We start from the raw sequence: 22,403 nt of genomic DNA on the forward strand, positions 1-22,403 counted from the left end.
AACAGTTCATAAGTGTCCTAATTTTGCCATGTCTTCTCCAATGCTTATGAGTTTCATTTTTTTGTCATATTAGCCAGTCTGATAGATATGAGGTGGTACCTCCCTCATAGTTTTTCCAATGTGTATTTCTCTAATCAAGTTATTTAGAACACTTCTTTATATGACTATAGATAGTTTTAATTTTTCATCTGAAAACTTCCTGTTCATATCCACTAACCATTTATCTTTTGGGGAATTGGCTTGTATTCTTAGAATTTTGCCTAAGTTCTCTATATATTTGAGAAATGAAGATTTTATCGGAGACACATACAGAGATTGTTTTCACATCTTTGTTTTCATTCTAATCTTGGTTCAATTGATTTTGTTTGTGCAAAACCTTTCTAATAATATAATATAATCAAAATTATCTATTTTAAATTTCATGATGCTATCTCTTATTTGGTCATAAATTTTTCCCTTCTCCATAGATCTGAGAAGATAAACTATTCCTTCTACTTCCAATTTGCTTATGGTTTGACCCTTTATGTCTGAATCATCTATTTTGACCATGTCTTTGTATATAGTGTAAGATGTTGGTTTATGTCTAGTTTGCCCCTTAGTGTTTTCTAATATTCCCAGTAGGTTTTTAAGATGGGCCTGAGTAATGAAGTTGGTCATGATGTCATAGGGATTCCATGTTTGAATGTGGTACTTTATTGAATAGGAGTTTTCTTTAGATCTTCATGTATTCTTATAATTATATAGTAACCATAAAGGCTCATTAAGTTATCCTGTTTATTTTATAATATCCAGCGAGATAATTGCCCAGATTGCCAAAGTCCTAATCCAGTGCTATTGCTTAATGATTCTATAGACCTTTTTAGCTTCTGGGCTCTACTGCATGAGATTATCTAGTATTTCTAGGTTTTGCATATAGAAGGCTCTTTTTAAAAAAATGAACAAAGCCTAATACTATCATCACCATTGCTTCACTTGAAAGTCCATAGAGATGTGTGTGTGTGTGTGTGTGTGTGTGTGTGTATTTCCCCCCCTTTGTAGTATCTTAAATTAGCTCACATTTGTTCCTTTCATTATTTTGTAATACTTGGTTTTGGGTCAGAGGATGGTTATGTAGTTTGTGAGAGACTAATTGTGCTTTTCAATATCCTACCACTGCTAATAATGTATTGGGTCACACAGTAGTCTTTGTATATGTAAGTAATGAAAAGACATCCAGGGAATTGGTGTCATTTTTCTAATTAAATTACCCATTTTTGAACAGTTATTTAAAGCTTTTGTGAAATTTCCCACCTGAATTCAATGATGAAAAGAGCTGATTTCACAGTTCTTGATTATTAAATTGGTCCATGAATAGTTTAAAGTTGAACTGGAACTCAAAATATCCTTTGCTTTTTCAAATGAATTTTGTGTATACATTTTAGATTTTATGTATCTGTCTGAGAATGACAGAGATAGAACAGATACCTGGAATTGATAAAGGAGTTAGCTGAGTAGGCATTTTATAATTTAGTTTCAGTGTTTGGCTTCCCAAGAGAAATAAATCGAAGATAACATACTGATACATGGAATCCAAGTTATCACATAGCTGTCTGGGATTTTGAGTCTCCATTAATGCTGGTCTGAAGAACATTGATAAAAGTATATCTTAGAAAAATGTGTATTTGTCTAGAACAGACACGAATATATACATACACATGTATTTGTGTGTATATGTGTATGTAAATATGCATGCATATATATGTATGTGTATATGTATACCCACATATATATGGAGAGAGAGGGTATAATAGAGTATTTGGCTTATCTAAGCCTTTTCCCCCCTTTGGTTTTTTCATTTGAGTAACTTAATGTCTTGTGTATTTTTTTAGTATTTTTTATGGCAAAGCAACACATGGGAATTTTATGCCTAAAGAAGAGATATTAAACTTTATTGACATATATTTAACAGCATTATATTAGCATAAACATCTCTCCTGTTGGGCTTTCTATAAAGTATCATTCAGTTTTATTTGGTGTAAATGAATGGACCCAATTTGGCGTTTTTCTCTTTAACAACCTTTCCCATTTGGCTGTTCTTAAGTTATTTGCAACTCACTCATCTCTTCCCATAGTTTCTTCCTAATTGTAGACATCATTCATCTATACCAATTTATTTATTTTTTTTTTTTTTAGCTCCAAAAGCTTTTCTTTTATTTTAGAATACATAGGATGTTTAGAATACAGGAACTATGTGGATGGTAGCGTTAAATTACTGCCATCCAAAACTGCACATCTGGGGCTATCTGTGATTCAAGTATGAAACATTTTGTTTGGTAATTTAGCTTATTCAACTCTCCTTTTTGCATCACTTCATTTTTTTTTTCTTTCCTTGCATACTTGTGATGTGAAAATTCCCTTCATATTTTCTAGGATTGGACAGGGTGTCGTTTGAATGCATAGTTTGAAATTGAGAAACTCCTGAAAGGAGTTAAGTAGCTATTCATAAGTAAGTAAATTGAATGAAAAAATATGCATAGGCAAATCTATTTTGGGTATGGCTATGGAATATGCTGTTTCTAAACCAAGAAAGTTCCCATTTCATCCTTTGCATGGTATCTCTAGAACTATTGCTGACATCATCCAGATATTTCATACCTTGACCTGAATCAATTTCTTCCAAATTCTTATTTTCATGTTGGCAGTTTTGGGAAATATGAGGAAAAGGTCATCATCTTCTTCATTTTCTGTTTTTAAAAAATATCCTCTGGTTTTCTTATAGTGCTCGGATATTGGAAAAAATGCGTCAGCAACTATTAGAAGATTTACTTAAGGTCCAGAGTGAACTTTTGGAAGAGAGGAAGAAGCGGGAATATAATGAAGATCTGGTCCGACGTCTTCAGAAACGTGTTTTTCTTTTGACAAAGGTACTAATTCAAGTTGGTCGTTGAATGATTTTTTTTTTTTTACAGCCCTTTCTTCATTCCCTTTTGATACACTAACTGGAACTGTAAAATGCCCTACCATTTCTCCATTTGAATGGACATAAGAGTTCATCTAGTTTGTTTCTAACCAAATTGGAATCCCTCATACTACATCCTTGCCAAATGTTCACCAGTTTCATTCACATCCCAGTCATGATGAACTCACTACATCTTAACATATTCAATTCCATTTTTGGACAGCTTTTAATTTTTTTGTTTTTCTTTATACTCAATTACAAAAAAATCCCAGCATTTCTGAAACTGCTACCTATTCTTTTTCCTCACACTTTATAGTGATAAGCAAAATAAATCTAATTATTCCTCTTTATACTCTTGAAATTCTTGAAAGCTGTTATGTTTCATTCTCTCTTCTTTTTAAAAAATGTTTAATTTAAAACACTAAAAGAAGAGTATTTTTATACCACAGCTTTTTATTTACAAGATATATGCATTGACCCTTGCAAAAACCCTCTTTTTCAACTTTTCCCCTCTTTCCCCCGACCCCCTTCCCTAGATGAAAGGCAGACCCATACATGTTAAATATGTTAAAGTATATGCTAAATAGAATATATGTATACATATCCATATAGTTATTTTGTTTCCCAAGAAAAAGCGGACTTGGACATAAGGTAAAAAGAACCTGAGAAGGAAATAAAAAATGCAAGCGGACAAAACCAGAGGGAGTGGATATGCTATGTTGTGGTTCATATTCATTTCCCATAGCTCTTTCGCAGGTGTAACTGGTTCTCTTCATTATTGAATAAATGGAACTGTTTTGGTTCATCTCATTGTTGAAGAGAGCCATATCCATCAGAACTGATCATCATATGGTATTGTTGTTGAAGTATATAATGATCTCCTGGTCCTGCTCATTTCACTCAGCATCAGTTCGTGTAAGTCTCCAGGACTTTCTGAAATCATCTTGCTGGTCATTCCTTACTTTCTGAAATCATCCTGCTGGTCATTCCTTACAGAACGATAATATTCCATAACATTCATATACCAGAACTTTTCCATTCTCCAATTGATGGGCATCCACTCAATTTCCAGTTTCTTGTCACTACAAAAAGGGCTGCCACAAACATTTTGGCACATACAAGTCCTTTTCCCTTCTTTATGATCTCTTTGGGATATGAGCTCAGTAGTAACACTGCTGGATCAAAGGGTATGTACAATTTGATAACTTTTTGAGCATAGGTCCAAATTGCTCTTCAGAATGGTTGGAGTCATTCACAATTCCACCAACAATGTATCAGTGTCCCAGTTTTCCCACATTCCCTCCAACATTCAGCATTATCTCCTGTCATCTTCACCAATCTGACAGATGTGTAGTGGTACAGTTGTCTTAATTTGCATTTCTCTGATCAATAGTGACTTGGAACACCTTTTCATATGAGTAGAATTAGTTTCAATTTCATCATCTGAAAATTGTTTGTTCGTATCCTTTGACCATTTATCAATTGGAGAATGGCTTGATTTCTTATAAATTAGAGTCAATTCTCTATATATTTTGGAAATGAGGCCTTTATCAGAACCTTTGACTATAAAAATGTTTTCCCAGTTTATTGCTTCTAGTCTTGTCTGTATTAATTTTGTATGTACAAAAACTTTTTAGTTTGGTATCAAAATTTTCTATTTTGTGATCAATCATGATCTCTAATTCTTCTTTGGTCACAAATTCCTTCTTTCTCCACAGGTCTGAGAGGTAAACTATCTTACGTTCTTCTAATTTATTTATAATCCCATTCAAAAGGAGGATTCTTTATGTAACCATAACTCTCCATACTACTTCTTTGAAAATGTATATTCCATGTGTTAATTCCAAAGTTTTCTTCTTGTCCTTTCTTCTAAAATTTTTTCTTCTATGAATTTATAAAAGCATAATAATGTCTCCCCCTTTTTGACATCACTAATGTTCCTTTTTTGCAGCCTTCCCCAACCCTCTGAGAAAGAAAGATATAAAAAACTTCTTGTAATAAATAAGTATTCATAAGAAAAAAAATCCATGTCAATCATGTTAAAAAATGTACATCCCTTTCTGTACTTTGTGTTCAGTGGCACAGTGGAGAAAACTCTGGCCTAGGAATCAGCATCTGGATGTAGACAATTTTTAACTGTGTTACTTTTTGTAAGTCACTTAACTTGTCTGCCTAGTTTCCTTACCTGTAAAATGGGGATAATTTTAGTGTTTAATGGACACGGTTGTTATGAGGATCAAGTAAGATAATATTTGTAAAGTGCTTAGCTAATTATTTGTCTTCCAGTAGGCACTTAATAAGTGCCTTTCCCTTCCCTTCACTGTCAGGGGATAGGTAACATGCTTTATTGTAGGTCCTCTTGAAGATAAGATTGGTGATTGCCTTGATTGGAGTGCTCAGGTTTTCCAAAAGTGTATTCTTTTACATTGTTACTGTTCTTGATTAAATTATTCTGCTGGTTCTGCTTATTTCTTCTGTATTTATATTACCTAGATCATCTAAAAATAAAAAACTATATCTCTTGGCGTGTGGCACTTGTATTGCAATGCTCTCCCTACTCATCTCTGCCTTTTGGCTTCTTTCAAATTCCAACTGAAATCCCTATTTTCTATAGTAAACTTTTCTCCATCCCTTCTATTGATTTATTTCATTTTTATTCCATGTGTGTATATTTATCTATTTATTTTGTTTGTTTATTTTAATATATTTCCCCCTTTAAATTTTGATTTTTTTGAGGGCAGGGCCTTTGTTTTTCTTTTCTTCATATCCCTTGCAATTAGAATATTGCTTGGAACATAGTATATGTTTAATAAGTGTTTATTGACAATGTTTAAAATGATCTTTTTCATCCTTTCTTATAACACAATATTCCAAGACATACTATGTTTTGTTTTGTTGGTCCTCCTTTGTCCTAAAGGTGATAGAAGGCACCCTCTTATATTCTATTTTTCTTTCCTCTTAATCTCCCCCTTCAGGAATAAGATTTTTTTTTTGGTAGCATCATCTATCTTAAACTTTTCTCCTCACCTCTGCTTGTTTTTCTATTGATTTTGATGTGTTTCTACATCAAATTCTTCGTATGTTCATCCTTTTTCCAATCCTTTCCTCAAGAACTTTTCTTTTTTATCTTTGGCTTTATATATTTTGGTTATACATTTGGTCCTGGTAGAAAAGTCTTTCTTTTCCCTTTTAGTGTCTCTTCATTTATTGTTTCTGAGTAGGCTTATTTGGGCAGGATGACCTTTAGATTTTCAGTAATTGTTGAGGCTTATTAGTATTTTTGTTTTTGTTTTACTGATCACTAGTTTAAATTACAGAATTAAGACTTGGTGCCAGGATTTGGCTTTACTTCTGGTTGTCTTATTGGGTGGGCAGTATTTTGGTTGGCAGTTTTCCTGGTTGGTCTCCCTATTTCTTCCCTAGATTTCCATCTCCCGGCATTAGGACCCCTTTGATATGTAAGTCATTGGGACACTTTAAGGGAAAGCATTAGGACAAGGTTCATTAATATTTTTCTTGAAATAGGTGTTCTTGTGTCCGTCTAAATATTCTCTCTCTTATTTAATCTCTTTTCTATTGGCTCACTTATCTTTCTGATTTGTATTCTCAGATCACTTTATTCAGTCATGAATTTTTTCTTGACTTCCAGGCATGTATCATCAATTTTCTATTATATATGTCATATTGTAGACATTTCAGTTCCTCTTGTTCAAAAGAGAACGCAGTGTCTTTCACCCCTGCCTTCCTCCTCCTTTCTCAATTTTCCTATTATGGTCTAGCATGTTTTTATTATTTTCTTGTTATCTTCTCTCATAGCTGTCCCACCTAACCGAGGTGGTGTTAAATCCTTTGTTCTTTTCTGGCTTTTCTTGGATATGTCTCTTTTTCGCTATTTATTTCATTGATCTCCTTAGCTCAGGTGTCTTACTACTTGATTCCTCTTTGATCCAGCACTTTGGTCTTCTTGTTCCTTGAACACTCCTTCCAGTTCAGTACCTTTTCACTGGCTCTCTCCCATATCTGAAATACTTTTCTTTTTTTTTGCTTCCTACACTCCCTTCAAGACTCAACTCAAGTCAGATACCATCTTCTACAAGAAACTTTTTATTTTCTCCTTTTCTGCCTTTGTAACTGTCTTTCTTCTGAAATAGGGGGCATGCAGTGAAGACTTGATAAATCTTTGATGAAGGACTTCTCCCTCCTTTGCTTTCTACACTTTCTTATTTGCATCATAGTTCTCTGTGTATATGTTTTATATTTTACATTTCTATCTTTTGAATTTGATCCTTAAGCTTTAGGTCATTTATAATTTTTATTTTTTCAGCATCTAGCACATTGGCTTTTACATAGGAATCTTTATTGTATTTCTTATCTTACTGGTCTGGGAAATTCCCAGACATGGAAGCACATTTTGTCTATGCACTCCAGGACTTTCTGTGTAACTTGTTGCTTTGGAGAGTTGCCTAGTTTTTTTTTTTAAGGCAATAGCAGTTAAGTGACTTGCCCAGGGTCACACAGCCAGGAAGTGTTAAGTGTCTGAGGCCAGATTTGAACTTGGGTCCTCCTGACTTCAGGGCTGGTGCTCTATCCACCTTGCTACCTAGCTTCCCTGAATTGTCTAGATTCTTGAGGGATTAGGTAATTTGCTTGGGTCACAGAGTTAGTATGTGCCAAAAATGGGACTTGAACTCAAGTCTTCCTGGCTTTTAGGCTACCTCTGTTCTGCTTAGTAGCCTCATCTCTTTTATATAATAATAGCCTGAAGTCCTGATATATGTGTGTGTGTTTGTGTGTGAGTGTGAGAGAGAGAGAGAGAGAGAAAGAAAATGAATGTGTGTGTGTGTTCGTTCTTCTTGGTTAGGTAACTAAATGCTCTTACCAGCATGTTACATATTTTGGGTTCAACCTTTCTTATTTTTCCCACTATAAAGACTACTCTCTTTTCATAAGAAAATTGAAGCAAAATTCTTCTATTGTAGTTATCCTTGTGGAGCCTTCCCTTTCCTTCCCTCTCCTTTCCTCCCCTCCCCTCCCCTCCTCTTCAATAAAAATTTGCAACTTAGTATTTTTATGGGACCATAATATTTTTGTATTTCTCTTGCTTTCTTATGTTTTTTGTATTTCCTCTATGTTATGGGCCAGAACTGTGAACTTGAAACAAGGATTCTTACAAAGTGTTAAATCAGTGGAATTGATAAGACAATGGTTATCTTGTTTAGCATGGTGTTTAATACTTCTCTAGTTCAGTACTTAATACTTAATATACTTAGTACCTAATATAGTTACTTAGTACTTAATATAATTCCACAAAATTCACACCTATGATAATGGAGTATATAACAGCCAGCAAGGACTGGAAGAGATTCATTCCATCTTTGATCAGCCTCCTGGTGGCTCTCCTGCATTTTCTCCACTGAAACTAAGTCCCCTCTGAAGGCCACGGGAAAGCTAGCTGAATACCAGGAGAAGGAGACAATAAAGATTTTTCGACTTTAACACCTGGCTATTCTTGTGGTGATTATTTGGCTGAAACAGAGGCTGCTTCAAGACCTCCAGAAAACCGAACTAAGAAACGTTACACCTCTACGTTCAAAACAAACAAAACTGATAAGTTTGCTGAGTTTCCAGTTATCCACATTGGTTTTTTAAGTCATTCCTTACTTTTCACTTTTTTGAAATGATTATATTTATATCATAAGTATTCCATTTTTGGAAGCCTTATATCTTTTTATTTTTATATCTATATTTTTATCTTATTTTATAATATATGATATATATATTTATAATAAATAATTTCTATATTATTTTATTTTGTTGAATATTTACCAATTACATATAAACCTTTTTTAGCGCTCAGTTTTTATAATTTTGAGTTCCAAATTTTCTCCCTTTCTAGAATAGTTTGGTAGTTTGATTAATCTGGAACTGAATAAGTACATTAACTAAGCAAAATTTCTTTATATTTTCCTCTAACCAACCTCCCCTTTTTAACACGAATTCACAGTATTCTGCCTCTCCTTTCTCTGGTCTCTTTGAAATCTACTATTTAAAAAAAAACTTTGGTGATATCATAGTAAATTCTTCTCAGTGTTTTTGATATTTCTTTTAGTCACCATTCCTTCAGAATGAATTTAAGGATAGTTTTTCCTCTTATTTCTTCCTTTACCATATAAAAGATGAAAATACATTGAGATCAAATCAAAAATTTATCACTTTCTTTGCTGTTGTCTTAGAAGAATGTTGGAATGTTCATTGACCTTTCCTTAAATTCTAGCTTTTGGTTGTAGAATTGTTACAGGATTATTAATCAGTACCATTAGACCTTGGATTCTATGTACCTTAATTTTCTTATGGATGTAATTGTTCTTCCTTTTAGTATGCATTGGGTAGAACCATTATTACTCAATAAGTTCAAATTAAATTTGAGTATGCCTCAGGCCTGGGTAACAGACATGGAAAGTGTAACCTATTTCAAGATACTCTGGGGAATTCATTTTTCCTCTGAAGGGGCAAAATATTTTCCTGCTTCTGGCTGCATTTGTGGGGATTGACTACAGCATCTTGGTTTGCTTCAATTATTTTGTATCCAATTCTGTAATTTTGGGTCTCTGCTGAGTTGAAGAGGCTATGATGTCAAATGTGATAAAGCAGGATTTTCTGGAGTGTAAATTAGTGTTTTGTGAGAGGTTGTTATTTAAAATGTTGCTTGGACTCCGTTCATAATATGAGACAGAAAGTAAGCCAAAAGCTGGTACCTATACCTTCAGATGGTTGAGTTGCAACTGCTTTGGTTCTATCAGTCTTGGCCTGCTCTTTGGGCTTTTGGCAAGACATGAATTGTTACTGATAAACATTTACCTTTTTTTTTCCAAGTATTGAAAACAGAAGTGAGGTGCCTATTGGTAAAAATATATTCTGGATGCTAATGATTTTGCATAAAATCACATCTCATCAAGTGAAGTATCTGCTTTTCCTTATATTTTCAATTTAGACAGGGCCCTCCAAAATAGTAACTACTGGTTTTAGATCCATGAATAGTAAGCTCTCAATGAAATCTTTTCAAAGAACTCTACCTTGCCTTGACCACACTGATTTTTTTTTAAAAGTTTAAATAATAAATTTGATTGTACATACAAACACATTCACATGTATATATGTATCACATGTCAGTGGTTTATTAAATTGTAACTCCCATTTTGCTAAGTCTTTGCAGAAAAGCTGATTTTGACTTGGGTGAAGGAAATATTTTGGAGGTCTAATTAAAATTCAGAAATGACACGACTTTAGCACTTTAGCAGAATTCATAATAGTTTAAAGCAACCATGTATTCTAAAGCAAAGTGAGTGAGAAAATCATTCCTTGTGACCCTCTTTAATAAAATGACTATTGTCTCATCATTACCTTCTAGCATGTAAGCTTTTTTAGTAGATAAGATAAGAAAAATTGGGAATGAGATTCTTTGCTTCTCTCCCTTAACAAGAAATCATTTGAAATGAAACTCTTGGAGGGTTGAATTAGCTTAGTTTCTCTTTTAGTTTTGTTGTTGTTATTCTTTTTAATAGTGAATTTGAAGGGACTTTTTTTTTTTAATTGTTGTTTTTTAATCACACTTTGGGAAAGCTAGATGGTACAGTAGATAGAACATGGGCCCTCAGAACTAGCAGGACCTGAGTTCAAATATGACTTCAGACACTTAACACTTACTAGCAGTTATGACCGCAGGCAAATCACTTAATCTCAATTTCACCACCAAAAAAAAAGGGGGGAGGGGGGGGATTATAACTTTTCTTTCTTCTCTTTCCTTGTTTCTTTTTTCCTTTTTTCTATCCTTCTCCCTCTCCTGTTTTCTCCTTCTTTCTCTTCCTCTTCCTTTCCCTCTCCTTTTTTCTCTCTTTGTCCCTCTCCCTCTCTTTCCTTCTTTCTTCTCAAAATCCAGAGGTTAAAGTGATTTTTAGGAAGTTTGTTCCATGTGAGTGACTACTATTTTTTTGTTTAGATTCTGGTACCCTGTATTTCAATCCAGGATTTTCCCCTCTAAACTATGGGGTTTGCTTGCACAGTTCAAACTTGATTTTAGTAGATTTCTTATGAGATCATGGAATAGTAGATGTATAGCGTGTGGAAAAAGGTGAAGAATTTACAGATTCTAAAGTAGATCAAGCCTTATAGGCCTCAGTTTCTCAGAGTCACGTGAGTTTAGATTAGGCCTGGACTACATTCTAGGCCTAGACTACATTCTGTTGTCCAAGGAAGAAGCTGTATATCATCTTGTCTATTACATTCCACTGACCAACTAGGGGAACAGTAGACTTATGTGACCAATCACAACATATAGAGGGTGGGATTTTGGAGGTTCTTTGTCTGAAATGTATAAAAGCTGTAAGCATTTTCAAGGCTTTGGCCCTATCCTGCTGTGAAATTTGGCTCGCAGACCAGGATGGAGTCCACTTCTCAAGATTCTAATAAATAATTTTGCTTTCTGTGAGTGATCTCTGTAGTAGTCAAATTGGATAGGTCTTTTTGTCCCAAACAATAGTTAGAACAGACTCTCATTTTGCAAATGAGGAAACTGAGTCTTAAACATCCTTCATCCTTTTGTTATCATTCTCCTGTTATACTAAGAACCTTTTTCCTTCAGCAGTCATGTATAGTAGATTATTTTTGCCTGATAGTCTCAAGATTAAAGATATTTACAGAGACCTGGGATGAAATTCCTATTTGTTTTCTTAGGAATGCTAAATTCCTATTTGTTTTCTTAGGAATGCTGTCTCTTCTTTGTCCTGGATATAATAGATTCCAGTGGTTTCCACAATGCTTTTTAGCTGAGTGGAATGGGGATTTCATCAAAAAAATTTATAATAGATTTGTATTCATGCATACAGTTGCACAGTGGTAGATTTAGAATATATTATCCTCCATAACAAACTCTTCCTTTATTAATCTTGTCCTAGACACCCTCAAACATAAATCCAATAACTAACTGAAAAAAGTTATATGGCTACTGCGATCCCTTTCTGTGGTTTTATGATTCTATAAAGGAAGAGTTTGTTATGGAGGATAATATATTCTAAATCTACCACTGTGCAACTGTATGCATGAATACAAATCTATTAGAACCAAATGAAATGCAATCTGCAGCTAATTAGAAATCTTTTGTTGGCTTGAAGGAAAGTTTTAGTTTTTGTCATTTCTGTTGTGGCTTGAACTTTTTAGATTTATTAATTAATCCACTTATCTTTCATTCCTGCTGGAAGAATTTCTGCCCTAGTTCTCTACTATGAATTCTAAAGTCAGAAAATTTCCCTTCTTCTTTTCCTTAGTTCAGGTCAATTCATGATAATAGTTTTTGGTTTAAATCTGGCTTCACTCAGACATGGACTTTATTTTGTGAGTATTGTTTTGAGTTAAGAAATTAAATCGGTATTGATTAGCTAGCACTGGTTGATTATTTATTCAGATTATCTTTAGAAGGCATATTTGAGAAAGATCAATACCAATTGTAGGAGCAACTCCTGAGGCTCAGAGTTGCTGGGATCTATCAAATAAAGTGGTGTGATTAAACTGTTGATTAAGTATAGTAGATTGAGAATGCATGGATTGATTCACTTCCTGATTTTTGGTACATATGTCAGTTTTCCAACAAAGGCTTCTAAATTAATATAGCCATCTTCTTTGGGCATAAGAGACAATGTAGAGCTTTTGGTGCAATTCCATAGTGATGGATCCTGAATTTCCCATGCCAGACTCTTTCCTCACTGCCTTAATTTAGAAAAACTTCAAAGTTTGGTGTCTTCAAAACTTGAGAATTTAATTACTACTTGTCATCTCTCCCACTGCACTGAATGCAGACAGTGATCCTTTCCACAATGTGGCAATCAAAGTTCCACCCAGTGTGCTTTAGAGTCTCACTGTGCCTGATATAGTGCCTGAATAACTTATGCTGATTTGTGCTCCCTTGAACAGTATATTCATCTTAAGATGAATCTTATTTGCATGCTTGACATTTAAATATACTGTGTTTGGAATGTGCAATTTTATTTTGAGACCTTTATTAAGTAGCTCCAGTCTAAGGGTTTAATTGTTACTGATAGCTAAGAGTATAATTACCTTGGTAAAATATCATGACTATATTAAGCAAATGGAAATTGGCTTCTGGAATTGGGTGAACACAAACCATTTTCTTATTTGATCTAAGCTATTTCAAGACTGCTACTAATATTCAGCAATACAATTGCAGAATTCTGTTATTATTTATAGAAAAATATTTAAGAACTAACTTCCACTGAAAAAATTTTTTTATTATGTAAACAAAAAACTTAAAATTCACTTTCATTTGAACCGTTCATGAACAGAATCATTTATGGTGTGATCAAACCCATTTTATCAGGGGCAATTCCAATGTCAAAATAATCTGACTGCAGTGGTACCTTATTTGTATAAATTAGTGGGGTAGAAAGAAATTAAACATTGTGTTTATTCATATTATTAGTATTTCATTTTATCTTGAAGCAACTTAATGCAATAAACATGTTGATTGATAAATTACCATGACCTGAATATAGACCCATTTAGAAGGGAGAAAATTGTCTAAAAAATCAATGAAGTTCCCATACTTGGAATTAATTGATAGACTGGGCCTTTAGATGGTGCTATAAATAATTATAGAAAACATTACATGGTAAGTGATGGAATCTAACATTAGCTAGTGTTATTGGGTAATGATAGCTATTTAAGAAAGAACCAGAGAGCTAGGGAAATGGGTAGAATTAGTAGATTAAATGGAATTAATTCTCCTAACATGACATAACATAACATTGGTTCAAGCCCTCACTATTTCTCATCTGAATTACTGTATTAATCTCATAATTGATTTACTTCTACCTATGATCTTTCTTCATGCTGTTTATCTTATACCTATTCATATTCATATTCATCTTTCAAAAGCATAAGTGATCTAATTATGATATTCTTTTACTCAAAATCCTTCATGTCCCATCTATACTAAAGTTTAAAATTCTCATCTTCTTCATTTAATGGCACTTACCTTTCTTTTCAGTCATATTTCTTAGTTTTTCTCTTGGTATTCCATATTCTATAAACATTGTGTTCCTCTTTGCTACCCAAATTTGTACTCTCCTCCTTTTTTTGTACTCATGCTTTTGTTTCTACTAATCCTTTCCCCCTTTAACATACTCTCACATATAAAGGAGAGATATTCAAGCAAGTGGTCCAGCTGACCACTTCTCAGCAGTCTTGTACAGGTTATTCTTTTTTAAGTATAGCTTAAATTTGATGGTCTCTGATTCTCTACCATTTTTCAGCTCTAATTCTACCATTCTATCAAATCAGTTTTCTATTTCTGTCTGTTGTAGTTAATCTTATAATTGAATGGTCAGTGCAAGGGTGAGTTTGTCTATTAATCCTTCCTTTGATTCTCCTTTAGAATTTTAATCTCATATCATTTGATTAAAATATTCCCTTATATTAAAATTTGTATTCTGGATATTTCCATATTTGCCTTTTACCTTCTTTTAAACTAAAGCCTACTCTTATTCTTTGTATCTATAGTTATCACCTAAGGTCATGATGCATAGAATGAATTTATTAAAACAGTAAATATTTATTAAGAAGAACAGTCTAAAGAAAATTTTTAGAAAGAGCTGTAGTTGCATCATCAATAAAAAGACTACCAACTTTAACAGCTTAACTCTTCTAAGGAGTTTAGTAGTGGTTTATTCAACTTTCATTTAAAGAAGTGAAAAGGACTCCAAAATATTACAGGTGACTTAATTGTTTATGATTAAGTGTTCAAGAAATTTACTTAAGAGAAATCTAAGTCATTGAGGTTTAAAGAATAATCTCATGTTAGGACTTTTCCTACATGATTAAAAGTCTTTAATGGAAATAGAGACAATTGCAGATAAAGGATTTTATAAACTAGTGACACAAGATTCTACTGGAGCTCTTTTAACAGTGATAATTAGTTTTCTTAGTTTTCACATCTGCTTATTCTGTATAAAGAACTGTGCATCATTGAATTAATAGTACACATTGACCATACCCTTTTAATAGCCATTCTACTTTAAGTTTTTTTTTTAAAGAATTAGTTCTGATTATTGAGCAGAATGTGATGCTCAAACATGGATTCCCAACCCTTGTTTTTGCAGTTCCTCAACTTTAAGTAATATGAAATGGAAGAGCTATCATTTATTAAGTTCTATTAAATACTTAGATAGCAGACTCTGGAACAAAAATGAGACTGTTCTTCCTCAAAGAGCATATATTTTATTGTGAGAAACAGTATCTATGTCCACATAAAGTAAGTTATTAAAAATATTTACCAAGTAAAAATAAGGTCATTTCAGAATTGTGAAAAGTACCAAATCCCACAAGATTCTGGAGGTGCCTTATGAAAGTGGAGGAAGGCATGTTTGCTGGGCTTTGTTGGGAGGTAGGGATTCAAAGAGTTGAAATTGAGGAAGGACTGTATTTCAGTCATGGTGAGACAGTTCAGAAACAAAGTTAAGGGGAAAAAACACTTTAAAAGGTCTGTTCACCCCAAAATAAATCAGAAAATCATGTGCCATGTAATCAATCAATCAGTAAACATTTATTAAGTGCCTGCTATGTGCCAGGTGCTTGTGCTAAGCACTAGGAATACAAATAAAGGCAAAAAACAGTTCCAGTGGTTGGGAATAAACATCATATCTCACATTTGTATATCATTTTGTAGATTATGGAACACTTTTTTCATCATTTTTTTGTTTAAAATTTTGTTTAAATGTTGTTAATCCTTTGTTACAGCTTAATAGAATGGGGTTCAAAGAAGTTTGGACTTGGTCAAGGGCATAAAACCAGTGGTAGAACTAGTAATGGAACCAAAATCGTTTTCTGACTCTTTGTCTAAGATTCTTCACATTACATTTTGTTGGAATCAATTCTACCACTGTTGTAGAATATAATACGTTACAAAAATATACAGTGTTATGTGCTTGGTTCAGACACTCTTAGTTAAGTTCAGCTGTAGCTGATTTTATAGGTACAGAGAAAGTGGATTTTTGCCTCTTTACTTCTTCAAGAGAAGATTTGATGGAGTTCTTTCATTCATTTGTTCAAATTATTAACTGTTAACAAAAGTTTTTTGAAATTGGGGGAAGAAAACCCAAATGGATTGCAGTCTAACGCTAGATCCTTATTCTTTTGTTTGGGAGCCAAATGAAATGTTCGTTATTTAATCTAGACAGTTTGATCCAATGTCTCTCAGAATATGCCATTTATTAAGTGTGATGATAAAATTAAGAAAGTGGTAGTTGAATGGACTAGAGAGGCAACCAGGAGGATAGGAACTATTACCTTTTATGACACTGAGAACATGTAATGTTTGTGAAGTATATATCGGCTATGTTTGCTAGCTGCTTCAAATTAAATTGGCTTTGAAAAATTGCCTTAATATCTGCAGTTCTATTTAATGGGTCGAAAGTACCATAATATCTCAATAGAGGATTCGTTAAACAAAATATCTGTGGCAGAGTAATTGGAAATTTGATCCAGGTGGTTTTCTTGTAAACAGTGAAGCTTAAAATTGCAATTTGATCTGTTAATGAAATCAAATGCTAGGTTATCATTTTTTCTGGTGACTTAATTTGGGCTTCTACCTTTGGCAGAAGAAGTTGGGGGTATTTTTTTAGTTGCCTTTTTGGGGAACTAACTATTCCTTCTGTCAGTAGAAACAGAATTGTTCTACAGATGCTCTATTAAAAATTTATTTAGCAGTTATTGTTCAAAAGTTTATTATTGAAGGGATTGCAATAATAAAGATGACAATGTAGTGGGAAAAAGCCTTGAGATTGATCTAAACACAACTTTAATATCAAAATAAGTGTCTCAAAATATGAGCAAAATGCTACAGTGTTCTAAGGAGGGGGAAATGGTTTCCAATTTAGGTGAATAAGGTGCCATGTTTCCCCAGTCACTGCATTATTGAGACCCTCCCAGTTTGACTTTTGTGCCTGCCAGCAGTGTTTGGATTGTTGCTGTTCATTTTCCAAGAGGACCCTTCCACCAGGAAGGTGAGGCTCCCAGGACATGCAGGCAAGTTTGAGCTGAGGGAGAATCATCAGAGTCCAATGGCAAGTATTGGAATTAGGGCCTGTTAGAGGAGATGAGGGAGGGGGGAAAAAGAGGAGTGTGTGATACCACTCCCACCTTACCCCCAAGAATTACATGCTAGTTACTTAACCTCCCTAGGTGTTGGGCTTGGGCTAGATGGCCTCTGAGGGCCCTTCCAGGCCTAAATCTCTGAGGATTATTGTTCTTTGTTTTTTAATCTTTCTTGACATAAGGAAACTGATTTCTTGACTTGCAGTTGAATTGGATCTAGGTGGGTCTAGAATGTACACACTTGTCTGGGGTTATCTGAATCCGGTGGCAAGTCATAGGCCAGTACAGCTGGAGACTGTAGAGACAGCGAGAGACTTTGGCCTATTTAAACTAAGGTCTTTCACAAATTTGTTTGTCTGATTATAAGGAAAAAGAAGGAGAAGGAGGTTATGGCGCCCCAAAATAGAAGACTTCTCTGATCTTGGCTGACACATTAAGGGACCTCTTCCTTTCTCTCTTTCTAGCTCTGGCACACAATCACAGACTTTTCCCACTCTCTTTGGGAAGAAGGCTGTAGAGGGGACTTTTTAGGGAACCAAAAGTGCTCATTTTAAGGTGGTCTTCTCCTAGTAACTGTGCCTAGGAAGATCACTGAATATTTTGCAAATCACAAGCCTCATTTATGTGATTTTTAAAAATCTCATGTAACTTTCAGTGTTTTAAGTGTTTTCATTAGTGTTGAATAGAGCAATATCATATATTTTCTTCCAAATGATTACATTTTTTAGCATCTTCATTTAAAAGGACAGCCATCTAATTTATTATATTTTTTACAACACAATCTTGTAAACTTGTTCAGAATTTTAACATTTTATGTAATATTTATAAATATTTTTACATTTGTCATGTACATATAACTTCAGGATGGTCATGATCTTTTTCTTCTCAAAACTTCTGATTTCAAGTCTCCTTTCTCTAAAAGCTTTGTAAAGCTTCCCTTTGAAATGTGGCACTCAAAAGTAAAGATGGAACTTCATATGTGATCTGGCCAATGATATGGCTTTATACATTACAATCAATTGCATTTATAATTATTTTCTTCAGTGTACCATCATTCTCCGCTGTCTCATTACTTTGCATGACCAAGATGCTCCAGTCAGGTAAGGAGTTTGATAACAAGCTATTGAACTTCTAATAGATCTCTTTCATTGAGTGTTATTTCTTTTAAATGTGCTCATGTATAGATATCAGAGATTATATGACAGGGGAAAAAACAGGAAATACTTAATTCTTCTCCAAGTCATTTCTTAGAATATTGTTTTTAAGAAACAAGAAATTGTTTCTTAGGCTTTTTCTTTATGGTCATATATTTTTTAAAATTCCTTTTTTTTGGCTAATGTACTAAGAAAGCCTGTTGAATATAATACAGAAAATTAAAGTGGAAGTCTTGCACTTGAGCAATGAATATAGCAAAAGAATATAACTTAGCAAACATTTAAGCAGCACATAATAGATTCAAGGCATTGTGCAAGATGCTGGGGATTATAGTCTAAATATTAGATTTCATTGGTGGTGTCAAGTCCCTGTCCTGATGAGAAAACTTCTTAAGTTAGAAAGTAGTATGAGGTTAATGAGGACACAATTACTTTGCTTTTGGTCACATAGCTACTAATGTGTTGGAGACAGGACCTGAATAAAGATCTGGATTTCAAGACCAGCTTTCTCTATACTATACTAAGCCAGGGTTTCAAGGCCAAAATTTGTCACAGGTTAAATCCTTAATTTAATACCTTCTTTTGACTAGCCCTCCTTCCCTCACCAAATGAGGGAGTGTCAACTTTATCAGCTAAAATGTGATATGAAATCCAATTTAATGTTTTATAAATGTTAACTGGTTTAAATTATAATAAGATTGTTATAAGAACTTAGAAGAATTTTTAGGTATCCTCTTTTTCTTCCCCCCTGAAGCAATTAGGATTAAGTGATTTACACACAGCTGTGAAGTATTAAGTGTCTGAGCTCAAATTTGAACTTGGGTCTTTCTAACTTCAGGGTTAATGCTCTATCCACTGGGCCAGCTAGCTGCCTCAAGGCATCCTCTTTTAAAAGAAAATAGATTATCTCCATGTTCCAATCTCACTTCCATTTAATATCTGCCTTTGATCCCTCCTAGTTTACATACTACATCTTTTGTAATTTTATTTTTTTCTTTCCATGTGGAAAATTATTTGATTCCATTCTACATGTGAACATATATTTCAAACAAATCCCTAACTGTTCAGTCCTACAGATAAGCTACTTGGCCTGCAAGTAGGCCTTACATTTGAGCATGACTTTCTTTAAAGAACTAAATTTCTCTTTAATATATATTGAATTAAAGAGATCACATAACTCTTCAAAATAATTGAGATTTTAAATATTTTAATCCAATAATATAATTTTACTGTTTATCAAAGATTTATCTAGGAGAATAAGAGTATTGGATCCTATTTTCTAGTATGAAACTATTCACTTTATACCCAGTTTGATAATAATCTTGCTTTTCTATGTTATTGTGTGCTTCCTTTCTCAAGTGTTCTCATTGGATTAAAGTGGCTGTTGACAAAATTGTGATTTATTTCCTTTTTAAGTTAAAGAAAAATCAGATTTGAGCATTACCACATTCCTTTGGTTATGCCAGTTATGCCAGGCTCGTGGCAATCCTATGCTTCTGACTAGCAGCCTGTAATTCAGATACTGTCTCCATAGATTTATATAATTTGTAAGTTTTTCCACTTATTGTTGGCTCATATATAAGGTCTTGAAATTCTTGATGTGTGTGTGCGCATGTGTATGTGTATGTAGCCTCTTCAAGGTGCCTCATTTGAGATATAAACTAAATTTAATCAAACACTAAAAAATACCTGTAATGTTTAACCTGTATCTTAAAAGAATTTTTTCCCTGTAGCCAAAATTAAGGTGAAAATTGACTGGATTTTTATCATCCTGATAGAGTACTTCAGGGGAATATCTCCATTCATTTCTGAATACTGACTAAGGTAGAAGGTAATTTTTGAACCCCAAAACAAAGTAATGTCTGCCTCACAATCCTGTTAGTTTTATACTCCTTTTGTTGCATATAGTTGCCTGAGATCATGATAGACCAGCTCATTGATTTAGAATTCACTCCGTCTTCCCCTCCCCCCACTACTTTACAGATGAGGACTTAAGCCTTGTGTTAAATGAATTGCCTATGTAACATATCTAATAAATAACAGTAGAAGAATTTAACAACAATAGAACTCTAATATTCTTTTTAGTATGGAAAGCAGACTTCAGCTTGGGTTTGGAAGTTGTTCAGGATAACAGAGTTAAAATTTTTGCAACTATCTAGTTGACCTAAGCATCAAGTATGCCTATTTAGTTCATTGTCAAGTCACCTCTTATCTCTGTTCCAGAGTTTCCTTGGTTGTAAAACTGAGAGTATAATATGTATTTGTTTTACCTCCTTGTTAAGTTCAAATAATGTAATATATGTAAAGCTATATAAAACTGTGTGCTATTTCTAGTAATTGTATTGATAGTAGTAATAGTAATACAGAAAGTCAACTCTGATTATCCCTAAGACAATGAGAGGGGTCTATTTGTGCTTAATAAATGCTGGTAAATTAGGGAGTGTGAGTGTATCTTGAATCCAAAAGGGGGTGATAATCTCACCAAATGCAACATATGTGACAACCACTTGATTGATTCTTCAGTTAATCTGTGACCTCATCAACATAAGTATTCTCCTTAAATGGGCAATCCCAGATTGACATGTCTTTAAAGCTGTCGATAGCCATACTTTCACATACGTAATTGTTATTAGTGTGCTGTCAATTCTCTATTTTGGGGAAGCTCTATGTGGCATTATTTGGAAATTAATTATGCTCTTACATGTGCCATCAATTACTCATTGGTCTTGATAGCTGAGTAGCCTATCTTTTCTTTTCCCCTTTCAATCATACACATCCTTGATGTCTTTTATGCTGTTTTTCTTACATAACACTTGATATGTACTGAGTTCCTACCTGCTTATTATGCCCACTAGGAATTTTTTCTTTGTTCTTTGGGTGACCTATACCCTCAATTCTTTGAAAATTGACATTGTAAGTCCCATAAGGCACATAGAACCACCAGGGGTATATAATTGTTAAAGACGTTGGCCTTTTGCTTCCTCTACTCCTTCCCCCCCCCCCCCCAGAAAAAAAAAAAAAAAAAAAAAAAAAAAAAAAAAAAAAAAAAGCTTGGGATCATTATAACAACTGCATAATTTCCCTGGAGGCATCTAGTTTACTCTTTTTATGCTTAGTTCTTGGCTCTGCTTATTGTTCTTATGGAATATCTGCTTAAGAGATATAGATATAAACACATTAATGAATATATAGCATGAGATTTTTTCCTCAATTGCCTATAATAATCTGGACAATAGGTATTTTTTTATTTATTTGTTGTATACAGACCAAGCTCTTTTGAGTAATTAGAAATTTCAATGAGAGGCTCTGCAGTGTTCTTGGTCTTGTTGCCCTCAGCACTATTTTATTTACAAATGGAAACACCTGGGGAACCCTTAACAGACCTCTCTCTTTGCTTTGGACACAGACCTGCATTTCTTGCATATTGGTAGCAAGCAACCTTGGTGAGATTTTATTCTTCCTTTTATATTACAATCAGAGATCATGGAATAAGATCCCTAATATTATGTCTTTGATGTATGCATTCATTCTTTCATGTAGGAAGTATGTATTACAGCTACTTCTTTCTGTCGTGCACTATGTGTCAAGGAATCTGATAAGAATTGTATTGGGATTTCCTTGGTATGGAAACTGTGTTAAGTAAACTCCTTCCACCAGAGTACTTTCTCTTTACGTTATAGTCTTTGAGAAATTCCAAGAGAATGAAAAGTGACCTTCCCAGAGCCATACAACTAGGATGTGGAAGAGGCAGGATTTGGACTAAGAGCTTTCTGGCTTTGAGGTCCATTCTTCATTCACTGCAATGCTTCTAGGGTATTGGGGATAATATAGACAAAAGTGAAAGAATCCATACCTTCCCAGAACTTCTATATAATAAATTTAACATATGCATAGGAAAAACTCCTTATTGAAAAAGTACCTTTAAGGCAATATTTTTGTCCACCAAATTAAAATTTAAAAACAGGCTTCTGATGCAAAGGTGGCCAGGCTTCTTACTTCTAAAAGAACCCTTCTCAATTAATGTTTCCCTTATGGCTCCCTCTCCTCATCAGGGGCTTATTGACACACCTGTGTGTGTGTGTGTGTGTGTAAGATGGTGTTTATTTTTAGAATTCTAAGTCTGCAACAGGTTAGTCATGGGAAATTATAAG

The 22,403-nt window shown here is 33.8% G+C and overlaps 1 protein-coding gene across 7 annotated transcripts in view; it reads left to right on the forward strand.

Annotated features, from left to right (window-relative positions):
- MAD1L1 (mitotic arrest deficient 1 like 1) overlaps nt 1-22,403 on the forward strand; it is an 851,829-nt gene that overhangs the window by 272,919 nt on the left and 556,507 nt on the right. For all 7 annotated transcript variants that reach the window (XM_031950245.1, XM_031950188.1, XM_031950409.1 and 4 more), the window contains one exon: nt 2,759-2,903. In XM_031950245.1, the coding sequence (XP_031806105.1) occupies nt 2,759-2,903 (145 nt within the window). The remainder of the gene's footprint in view (nt 1-2,758; nt 2,904-22,403) is intronic.

This window comes from Sarcophilus harrisii, chromosome 1, assembly GCF_902635505.1.
Source record: "Sarcophilus harrisii chromosome 1, mSarHar1.11, whole genome shotgun sequence".
In the NCBI taxonomy this organism is placed as follows: Eukaryota; Metazoa; Chordata; class Mammalia; order Dasyuromorphia; family Dasyuridae; genus Sarcophilus; species Sarcophilus harrisii.